This window comes from Oryza glaberrima, chromosome 2 (assembly GCF_000147395.1).
Source record: "Oryza glaberrima chromosome 2, OglaRS2, whole genome shotgun sequence".
NCBI lineage: Eukaryota > Viridiplantae > Streptophyta > Magnoliopsida > Poales > Poaceae > Oryza > Oryza glaberrima.
This window is the reverse complement of record NC_068327.1, coordinates 27,636,050-27,647,906: the sequence shown is the minus strand read 5'-3', so window position 1 is coordinate 27,647,906 and position 11,857 is coordinate 27,636,050. Positions and strand designations below refer to the sequence as shown.

The 11,857-nt window shown below is 42.4% G+C and overlaps 1 protein-coding gene across 1 annotated transcript; it reads left to right on the top strand.

Moving 5' to 3' along the window:
- Positions 1-4,840: 4,840 nt before the first annotated feature.
- Positions 4,841-9,163, top strand: LOC127762634 (uncharacterized). The gene is made up of 8 exons (XM_052287112.1): positions 4,841-4,956; positions 5,180-5,376; positions 5,628-5,707; positions 6,989-7,066; positions 7,592-7,855; positions 7,924-7,959; positions 8,067-8,329; positions 9,073-9,163. Exons 1-7 carry the CDS (start codon positions 4,841-4,843, stop codon positions 8,322-8,324), a joined length of 1,029 nt encoding a protein of 342 aa, XP_052143072.1. The 3' UTR covers positions 8,325-8,329; positions 9,073-9,163.
- Positions 9,164-11,857: the final 2,694 nt, after the last annotated feature.

Sequence of the window (11,857 nt, the reverse complement as noted above, 5' to 3'; positions counted from 1 at the left end):
ACTCGAGCTGGCATCCAGTGAGAAAAAAGAAATCCAAAAGGAAGCTTTTGGTGTTTAATAGCGTCCATTGCCACGGTAGCAAGTAATGCAATGGTCTTTTTATCCCCTAATAAGTACACTGTTCACCTGACTCCCAGCAAAAGCTCCATAGACGACTTTTGCTTCTATTCATCAGCAGAAACTTTCCACTTGTTCCATCCACATCTCCCTCTCTCTCTCTCTCTCTCTCTCTCTGTGGTCACCTGCAGCACTGTTGCAACAACTTGTTTGCATATGATTTAGTATGATTAAAAGACCTGTTGATCCGGCGTACTACTGTGGTTTCTTGGTTTGGCCACGCATGCCTTTCCTTTCTGAAACCAAAGTTCCTGAAAACAATGACAAGTTGGATCTGATCATGAGATCATAGGTGTAGAAGGCTAGAACCCTAACAGTGGCATCGTTAGTTGAGAGATATTAGTATTGCTTGGTCGTCTCTGCGAGTACCATCCTTTTCACTGTCCTTTGCTTATTCCTCTCATCTTTGCAGAGTGTTGTATGACAGGGATGTGGCTGGCTTGGCCATAGCCCACGGATATCTTGCTATCATGCTATGCGGTTTAAACTAAAATGAAGGACAGGAGGTCAGCTATAATATGGGACTGAGGTACCAATTTTAGAACTGAAAACTTTTAGTCTCCCATCATCTAACTAACCTAGCTAAAAGCCCTCTGACTCGGTAGATGTTAGGCCAACAAGTTCGTTGCACGAGGGACATCAATTTGTGCTGAGTTCAAGCTTTGGAGTGCCGAATTTTTGTTATTAATTATTCCTATGGTGATTGTTGTGAAATCTCCGGTTTCCAACTGTACTCCAGGATAAATATTCAGTGCAGTTCAATTCCTTTTTTTTTTAAGAAAAAACTGATCCAGTTCAATTTATATCGTATTGATAGCCTAACAAACAATCGCACGATGGTCTGTAAACCTCGAGATGCAGAAAATTTAGTAAAACCAATCAAGATATGAAAAGAGTGAAACGATCAGTCAAATTGGCACTACCCAATTGCTGCCACAAGTGAACAAGTTTAGGCTGAACCTCACTCCCTGGCATGGAAAACGAAGCAGCGATTAGCGCGTGATTAATTTAATATTTATTTTTTTAAAAAATAGATTAATATGATTTTTTTAGCAACTTTCGTATAGAATTTCTTTTGCAAAAAAACACCGTTTAGCAGTTAAAAAAACGTGAGTGTGAAAAACGAGGGAGGGAAGTTGGGAACATATAGTTAGGTCTATCAGCCCTTGACCAGTCCAGACTCTCTCTGACGTTGACGTCTCTGCTTGAGAATTGAGATCACAGCTCTCGTAGGCTGATTGGACGATAGATGTGTCTGACTGATTCGGGGAATAATTGCCTTCACACACACCTAAAGCGACTCATCAGCAAAAAAAAAAAAAAAAAAAAAACTGCAGGGTGGATAACAAAAGAAAAATCGCTCTCAAGGGCTCGAGCGAAGACGCCGATGTAAATGGACGATGCAAAAATGTGAACTCATGTTTTTTTAAGGTCGTGACACGTAGTAGCAGTAGAAGCTTAGTAGGACTAGTTGCACCTGAAGATTCAGCTCACTCATTGTCATGGGAGGATTTCCAGCTAATCAATCACTCCAGGGATTAGTATTAGTTCTGTTTCGTTCCAGTGGAAGCTAGCACGGGGGGTGATAGGAACACGTGTGGCGTATGATTGACCAAATCCCAAGTCTAACGTGCGACAATTCCTGAGTCGCTTGAACAAACAAAAAAAAAAGCTAGAAGAAAACGAAGAAGAAATCTCAAGTCTGTACCAGAAAATGGAGAGGCGATCGCTACGCTACGCTACAGAAGGCTGTGGCGTGGGGAATTTGTACTACGGGGCTGTTTGGATCCATGCCACAGAATGCCGCACCTCATGTTAGTCAGCCACAACTGTTTAGCTCTGGTTTATTTTGCTTTTATAGTTTAGCCTGTCAAAGAAAGTTAGGTAGCTTCTTGCTACTTTGCCACACATTTTTGAGCCAAAACTATGGCAAGGATTTCGTTCGCCACACTTTTGACATGTGCTAACTTGAGGTGTGGTAAGTTGAAATACCCAATCAAACAGGCCCTACATGCACCGGGAGATTCACAACCATACCTAACTCTCCTCGTTTCTCTTCGAGGAGAGGAGACCGGAAGCCTGAAATAATTCGACAGGTTTTTTTTTCTTTCCTTTCCCCAAGCCTAATCCATTGTTCCTCGAGGCCCCTCGTGAACAGTGGGTGGCGTTGTGCTTTTTTCCACTTTGGGGAGGTTGAGACACGCCGTGCAAAAAGTTGTCTTGGCCGGTCTCGCTTGTTGCCGTCGTCTTCGCACTATGTTCTTTTGAGCTAAACCCACAAAAGTTCGCGACAACGAGCACTGGGGGTGATGACCTAGAAGTAGTATAGGGTGTGGCTGTTGTTCAGCTGCTACCTCTCGTGCTGCTGCTGCCGTCCTGTGCTCGTGTACAGGCAGGCGCTGGTTGGTTGGTTGGTCTGAGGCTGTGGCCCAGGCACAGACAGGTCCGGCAACGGGATGGTCAAGTGCGTAGGGGAAAAGAAGGGACGAGAGGGAAAGGAAAAGGTGACGCCGCGGTCGGCGTCCGGCGAGAGACGTTCATGTCGACCGGGAGAATCAGCGACGCGATTCGTTGCGAAGGAACAGTGCGATTCCGTGACTCGTGGGATCCTTGTCTACCGTTGCCGTGGTTTCGCGCGCTGTTCGTCGCGGCAGCCAAATTCCGCCTGGAAGTGGAGATTTGGATGGTACGCTGGAGCCGCTGGGCTAGGCAAAGGCCATCCGGCCTATAAATGTTTTGGGCCGGACCGGCTGGCTTGTTGAAGGCGTGGGTGGGCAAACGGGGCTCGGCTACATTCGAGTCCAGATAAAATTTAGGCCCTAACGTTAACGTTAGGGTCTAAATTTATCTAAAACTACAGGATGGAATGCATTTGAAGGCATTCTGTTGAAGGCATTTATCTAAAACTGCCTCGAATCATCTCCTTTTAAGGCAATTTTGATAAAAATGCCTCAAAAAATATTAATTACAAGGCAAATTTAGTTTATGCCTTTAAAAGTCTGTCATCTGAAGGCACTTTTATTATGAATGCCTCAAAAACTCAGTGCTTCTAAGGCATTTTTCAGTAACGCCTTAGAAAAATTATCTATTACCGGCACTATGATGAAACGCCGTAATATTTCATACTATCTGGGTGTTTTGCAAAATTGCCTGGACAAACGAAGGCATTTGGAACAGAAATGCCTCCAAAACTGTTATATATGCAAAAAAAAAAAAACCTAAAAGAATTTCACTTAGATAAAATAGTCCTTCCACCACACGTGCTCATCCACCACATACGAAACCTTATCCTCTCGATCAGATCACGTGAGAGAAGAAAAAACGCTAGAAAAAAAAAATCATCCATCGCCGCTTGCGACTCCGGGCGGCGCCGCCGCCACCGCCACCGCCACCGCCACTGCCGCCGCCATCTGCTGCCGCCGCTCTACTCCCCAGATCTACACACACCAGCCTGCTTCGCTCCCGTTCCATGCCCAAAACTTGCAGATCACTTGCGCCTCAAACAAGCTAGGGTAGTCGTCGGGGGGAGGGGGGCGCTTGCTGCTCCCTCCGCCGGCACCATCTCCAGTCCCTGTGCCGTCTCTCCCTGCTGGATCCGGAGTCGCGCCTCCACTTTCTTCATCCTGGTCGAGCCGAGCCACCTTGGGATCTACCGTTGCTGCCTTTATACTGTGAGTATATGAACTAAAATATGTGATGTATACTTTGATTTTTCATGAGATGATCGATCTATTTTGACTTATTAGCTCTAGAATACATAATGTTTTACTGGAGAATCTCCTTATATATGATCTATTATTTTTTTACCCTCCAGTTTGAGATTTTAAATATATTTTTTTAATCCTAGTCTGCTCTAGAGTGTGAAATCACCATTCGATATCATTAGTATTAGTTAATTTAGAAAATTGGAGTTACCAGTTGTTCTGTTGTGAATCATGGAACTTCTTAAGTACCATATTGCAGAAGTATCATTCCTGTATATAAATCTATGGTTATAGAAAATTATAGGACGTATTATAAATGATTATAGGATGTATTATATTTGGAGAATCTGAATATTACTCAAACTGAATATTTTGGTTACATGCGGTTGTTGAGATCTATGTATTATGCTGATTGAAATCATTCCCATGCAAAAGGGTGTAGTGCAGCCTGTAACAAACAATCCAACTTCCAATATACTACAATAGCCTGACCAACCACTGTTCTTGATGAATTTCAACCAAAAGCACGTCACTATATGCAAATCATCTGAATCTAAACAAGTTGACACAGAAAAATGATTTTCCATGAATAACAGTTATTTATGCATGAATCAGAATATTTATTTTAAAAAAATCTAGTATTGTCTAAATGCACTGATACACATCTACCCATAGTACTATATTCTCATTTGTCACACTGACCCAATTTGGGTGTTTTTAGGGTGTTTTACAAGGTTGTCCTGTGCTAGCTTGTTTATGCTTAGTGAAATAATGTTCATAAAATACTTTTTTGGTCTCTTATATTTACCAAAAGATTTTTATTAGTTGGTGAATGGAACTGAACTGTTTAGTAGATGTTTGCTGTTGAGCTGGATGTGGAGATGGTTTAGATGCTTGCATAGGCATTAATGCATTATTTATCAGTGATTCATTTAACCCCATATTTTAGTATTATTATAAACTAATGGTGCAATCTGTATTTTCATCTATGTTACTAGGTAATATTAATTGAATTTACCATGGATAAGGATTGGATGAAAACATCTAGATCTAGTGCTGAATATAATATCGGGGTTGATAAATTTATAGAATTCGCCTTATCCAATTCAGAGAACTTGATCACCAACCAACAAAGGTTATCACACAACACTTGTACTTTCTCCTTGGGTTTTCTCATTTCTATTGCTAACTGAACTTTGTTGCTGTTTTTAATGATAGTTTAAATCAAGAAACTTTCATGCTGCAATGCCATTGGCATCCAAACAAAATGACACATTTGCAGGTTAATCTGAATATGTGCACTTCTGAATGTCTGTCCTAAGTTGTTTTATGCTGCATTGTTAATCTACAACACATAGTTGCAATCTGCCTTATGATGCAAATGGATACACATATGAACACAACTTTCAAACTGAAGATGACATAATAAGCAATGGAGGATCCGATGAGGGAGATGACTATGAAGATTACTGTAGCTCTGAAGATTATGATGAGACTGAACCTGGGGACAATTTGCCACCTTATGCTGACTTGGAGCATGAAGGTCAAGTTCATGGTGAGTTTTTGAGCATATTAACATGTAATGGACATGAATTTTAGTTTTGAACATGAAGGTCCAGTTCTGATTTTATTTTGAAGAAATGCTAGAAAGTACAAAGAAAAGTGGAAGAGGCCCCACAATGATGAGATCGCTATGGAAGGACCTTGATCCCAATGAGAAGATCAGATTGAAATTCAATTGATATGGTCAACCTTGTGGATTAAAGACTTGCAAATTAACCAATTTTATTGGAACTCTTGTCAAAGGCAAATATGTATCCTTGGCTGCAAAGAATTGGAGAAAGGTACCTGAAGCAAGCAAGACGAAAGTTTGGACATCTGTTCAGGTATGTCTCAGCTTTAACAATCTTGCACTTGCACTTACATTATAAATAACTATGTAATGTGGTGGTAACAACACTATGTTACAGGGAATTTTTGACATTGAGGATCATTACAAACCTTGGATTTTGAAATCAGCTAGCAAAAGTGGAAAGATTTTAAAGCTGTCTTGAAGAGAATGTACTTCAATTCTGAGTTATCATGGAGACAAAATGTACTTAATGGCTGCCAAGAAAGAATCCCTATAAAACAATGGGCATGGTTGGTGAGGTATTGGAAGACTGAAGCAGCTCGTGTAAAGTATACTTGCCAAAAATAAGTACATGTTTGAAATAAATTATAGAACAACATATCTGATTAGATTTTTTTAATCTTATATGTGTTATATTTCTTGCTTATAGATCTAGTCAGTGAGGAATAAAGCTACTAGATCCTTGCAACTCAATGGAACTCACACCACTGGTTCACGAGGTTTTGCAGTTGTTCTTGATCAAACGGTACTTTTATTGCTTGTATGGCCTTTCAAATTATTTTAGCTATGCAACTGCAAATTCTATAGCATTGTCATATCATTGCAGGAGCTTAAAGAGAACAGAAAAGTTGGACGGGCTGAACTCTATGTAATTACTCATACCAAAAGAAATGGAGAACCCTTGGATGAATACTGTAGTGATAAAATTGTATGCTCTTTTCCTGATTTCTCATCTAGTATTTGTACAAGTGTACTATTTTGCTTTAAAAAAATTACATATGTGCTTGCTGATTGTACAAGTATCCTTCATGATTGATAACCATGTATGGTTGTTAATTTCAACAAAGGATTAAAAGAAGGATCGAGGAAAACCCTACTCATATCGGTGAAGAGGCACGAGATGATGATCTATATTCAGAAATGTTTCCAAGGAAGAAAACTGGAAAGAACAGTGGCATGGGCCTGCTAGCAGGTGGAGTGGCTTCAAGGCACCTAGCTGAAGCTATCGCACAACTAGAAGAAACTAAACAGGAGAACAAGGAGCTTCGGAGTATGGTGGACACATTAGCAGCAAATCAGACCTTGATGATGGCACGGAATGAAAGGCTGGAAAAACAATATGAGGAATTAAAAAGTATGTTGCTAGCTTCCCAAGGGCATGCACCTATTAATAGAAGTCAGGTGTCTAATTCACCAGCTAAAAATCAGTTGGAGGTGAGTTCCTTTTTTATTTACTATACCATCCCATCGTCCTTTATAGCTTTGACAATTACCAATTGCACCTGATAAATCTTATATCTTTTTTTAATTCAAGGAACTGGATCCTATGAATTGCATCAATCAAGCACCATCACTTTCATCCAGAAACAAGAAAACACTTCTACAGTCACAGGTATGCAACAATCTATCATTTAATACATGTGGTGAGTTAAAAATTAGTTCAACTAGTTGTTGCTAATCTTTTTTTTTTTCTGAATGACTAGCCGTCTAGTAAAGTGACATCACTTCCTCAGCAAAAACAGAAGTTTAGATCTCCTCATCTAGAATTGTATAAACAGTCAGAGGTATGCAACAGTTTAGCATCTCATATATGTGCTTGAGTTAAAATTTGATACAACTAATTGTTACTGATATGTTATTTTCCTGAATGAGTAGCCTTTTGGTCAAGTGACATCACCTCCTCAACAAAAAAGAAGTTTAGATCCCCTCGGCTAGATTTGAATAAGGAGAATATACCACCTTCATATGTTGTCCAACAGAAATCAAAGAAACCAACTTCATCTGAACCCAATCTACAAAACAGAAAAAGACAGTTTCATACACCACTCCATGAAGGGCTGGAGGTATGCTTTTTTTGCATTTTACTAGTGAACTAGCTAAAAGGAGAAAGACTCACAAGCTATATCTCTTCTTTTAGGCTGGATTAGATACAAAAGCTATCTTGAAAAGTGGTATGGAAGTTGGCCTAATATCTCCAAAAAGTGGAAAAATGGTTGCTCTAGGTACCATTCAGAAGACCGACAAAAACGCTATTTCTGTTGATGGCCAGGCACTAAAAGATTGTGTTGACATCCTTGTTAACACTGTATTCAATCAGCACACCATAATACCTCGTGCATATGGAATGATCAGCAAGTTAGGAAGTGCTCAAGCTCGATGCATCCCATGGCCACGTGACAATGTATGATGCTATTATTTCATTTGTCTAGCTTATTTACATGCAACTAATTTTTTAAAATTACATTGCAGCTAATGCATCCAAGTGGTCAAGCTCTACACTCTAAGGTACTGCATATTTCACTAATTGTTACTAGTACATTTAAGTCAAAATTAGAGTGATATTGCTATATGTGGTAATCTGGATGTTAAATATGATTTTCACTCAATTTAAGGTGTCGACTATTGCGAGACATAACTCAGCTAACCAAGGAAATTCGGTGGCACTAACTGAGGTGTTCAAGCACAATAGCATTGATAATGCACTGCAAAGTGTTGTTGGACACAAGAGAGAGGTGCATGATCTAACACCAAAGAAGAATATAGGACGTGAAGATACACATTCTAGGGCAAAGAAGATTGGGAAGGCCAGACCCGATTCTCCATATGCTAACTTCACCAATAGCCAACTGTTAACAACTTCCCGGTTCTAGCTCAAGTAAATTGCCCCTCACTCCCTCTCTCCATCTCTTAATTATTTTTGCAATAATATGTGGACAATGCATTATATTTAGGTGATTAATGAGTAAAGGAATTCTAGCAAATGAATATTAATCCTAGTGATATGCTTTGTAGGTGTTGCAGCTGCATCTGTTTATTCTTAAAGAACTATAGTTCATGAGCTCAATCTTGTTTGTGTAAATAATAGGAAATATGCATGGTATGTTATGAATTACTATGAAACCGGTTCTTATATTTTGATGGCAATGGATGTTATGTTATGGCCGGGATTAATTCCCATACTTTGCCCTGCAAGGTTGGATGAAAAGATGTTGGTTTACCTCTTCTCATGTTGTGATTTGCCACTTTGCCCTCTAATCGCCATGTGCAAGATGATGTCTAACATGACTTTGTAGCATGGATACGATAGGCACCTGGATGCAACATGTATATATTGCAGCGCGCGCGTGTGCTTGTGTGTGTGTGTGTGTGTGTGTGTGTGTGTATATATATATATATATATATATATATATATATATATATATATATATATATATATATATATATATATATATATATATATATATATACATATACATATACATACATATACATATACATATATATATATACATATATATACATATATATATATATATATATATATATATATATATATATATATACATATATATATATATTGAAAATCGATATAGAAACTTACATGTTTTTCTTTTGTAGGTCCAAATGCATGGACAGGTTTTGGTGTAATCCATTCTCAGGTTGTTTTTCCTCATTGCAAATACATGCGAGCCTCACAGGATGACAGGAGCAAGCCACTCAGTAGATCAATGATGTTTATTGTCTTGTAAATCATAAACATACCATTGATTGTGATAGCATATCTTACAAACTTAATTACTGTCACGCCCAGAAATTTAGTCTAAATTTCCAGACTATTTTGTGTATTAAATCCCTGTCCAGGACCAGCCAGGGTACACAAAACGACAAGTAATAAACAGCTCCAAACGTAAATAAAGCGTAAAATACTTACAGAAGAGGCACTTAGTCCTCACACCGAAACAAAAGCAGCAGCAGCGGAAAAGGCGATCCTAGCGGGGCTTCAGCTCCACTCCACAGGCAAAACTCAACTGGGGTCTGAGCCTTGATCTTCTAACTTCGTCTTTAGCTCAGAAGCACTACACTTCTGAAAAGGGGGAATAATAGCAAGGCTGAGTACAGCCACCGTACTCAGCAAGCCACACCAACGATGCAGACGTGCAAGGGGATACAAAGACGGTTTGTGGCTATTTGCATAAATGCGGTTGTAAATCATTTTATTGAGCAAAACAGTAAAACAGTTGAGTAATTAAGATAATATTAAATCTCCACTGATCAACATTACACCACGTTGAACAGGCCCAACCAACCCACCTGAACTACAGTGCATTGGGTAGATTTATTAGGGGTGAGACTAATCACGGTGAATCTGGTCGATCGCCCATAACCGCAGGCACGGCTATTCGAATAGTTTTACTCTGGCCAGAGGTGCACAACTGTACCCACAAGACACAATCCACCGGCATGTCACCGTGCCATCATGTGCCCATGATGCACACATCACCATGTCGAGTGATTGTGACAAGACCCTCCGCATAACCCTCCCCTAACCATCCACACCACGCTAAGGTTTCACCCCCACCCCTCAAAAGGCAGTGGGCGGTCCCCTCTTGCGCCGCGGTGAATCCGGCAGCTGGACAACCGGACACCCTGGCCGACCCAACTCCATCACGCCCACCCTCACCACCGGTGCCTAGGAAAGGGTCGAGCTATACTTCAGATCAAGCAATTACCCACTCCCGCTTGTGGCAAGCGCTGTAAGTCTTCCAGGGTTTCCCGTGAACCGGTCCTTAGTTGCCATGGGTGCGACTAGCAAAACCATGCACCCACAGCCCACCATTCAGTCGCATTTTAGTTGGATAATTACGACCAATAAAACATGGCCAGATGTCTCGAGCACGCAGCTCGTTATGATACTAAAAAGGTCTAATACTGCAATTATCCCATCAACTGAGCTAGTGGTAATTAAGCATGACTAAGCATATAGTTCTAGCTAGGTCACATGAGTAACATGAGCTAGTCGATTTATCACCCAAGGTTGACAAAGGACATATATCAAGTAAACATGGCACAAGCGAGCAGATAGGTAAACCCCTGATCCCATGTAATTAGCAAAACATGCATATTTATTTGCAAACGGTAAAACATTTATAAATTGGGATCAACATGCTTAAGGGGAATGTGTGACTTGCCTTGCTTCTTCACTTTGATCTTCTGAACTCTTATCCTCGCGACCGTGAACTTTCGAAACGTCGGGAACTACACGCTGGCACGCAAAACAAGGAAAAACTCTAATAAAAACCAAGGAAACAGTACATAAAAAGTAAACAAACATGTAGAACTCAATTTTAGATGAATTTTGCAAGTTGAATGGCTCAATTTGGAGTTCGAATGAATTAGATATGAATTTTAGAAGTTTTGAGCCATTAAATGAATTTCTATAATTATTACCGAATTATTGCGCAATAATTATCCATTTATGGCGTCAGTCGAGAGGAAGGGGTGGCGCCGACAAGTGGGCCCCACCCGTCGGTGACTCATGGGAGGCAGGCGCACGGTGGACCAAGTCCATGCGTGCAACGTCCGCGGGCGTACCACGCAGAGGCCACGGCGGACCGGCGGGGGAGGTGGCAAGGACGTGGATCTGAGGTGGCACCGGCGCGGGACGATACCACGACGGCCACGTGGACGGCCTGGATTCACCCGAGGGTGAATCCAACGGCGCGGGGCGGCTGCCGGGCTTGGCACGGCTTCAAGCCGGCCGACCGGCCAGGGAGCGGCGGCGCACGGCCCGATGGTCGCCGGCGACGACCACCGGCGCGGCGGCACGCGCGGGAGGCGGCGGAGAGAAGGGAACGGGAGAGGAGACGGAGGGAGTCCTCACCGAGGGCAGCGACGGCGAGACGGCACTGGGGAAGCAACCGGCGGCGGCATGGGAGGCGGCGGAACGACATCACCGGCGGCGGGCGGCGCTCGGGAAGAGGCGGACGGGCTAGGCCTCGATCTGAGGAAGATGAAGGAGGGGTAAGAGAGGTGAGGACGGGAGCAAGGTGACCAGAAACGACTGCCGAGCACGACAATATGAGAAGGAGCTCACCGGCGACCGAGGGAGGTGGAGCTCCGGCGGATTTCCGGCGAAGAGGGGCAGCGGCCGAGGACCTCCTCATCCTTGCGGAGCCAAGGGAGGCGACGACACGGGTCAGCGTGGACGGGAGCGGCGGCGAAAGGCGGCCGGACACGGCAAAAGCGGCGGTGGCCTCGGCTTGCAGTGGGAAGAGAGTTTTGGTGGGGGATTTGGGGAAATGGAGCGGTGGCCGGTGTGCGGCGAGGCATGGCGAAGCCGGCGGTGCAAGCGGCGCAGCGCGGCGGTGGCTACGGCGACGGTGGCGTGCAGTCGGAGCTCGCC

Coding starts and splice junctions, on each gene's coding strand:
- LOC127762634 (XM_052287112.1), top strand. CDS start 4,841: ATGGATAAGGATTGGATGAAAACATCTAGATCTAGTGCTGAATATAAT. Junction 4,957..5,179: donor TTGATCACCAACCAACAAAG/GTTATCACACAA, acceptor TACAACACATAG/TTGCAATCTGCCTTATGATG. Junction 5,377..5,627: donor GCATGAAGGTCAAGTTCATG/GTGAGTTTTTGA, acceptor CTCTTGTCAAAG/GCAAATATGTATCCTTGGCT.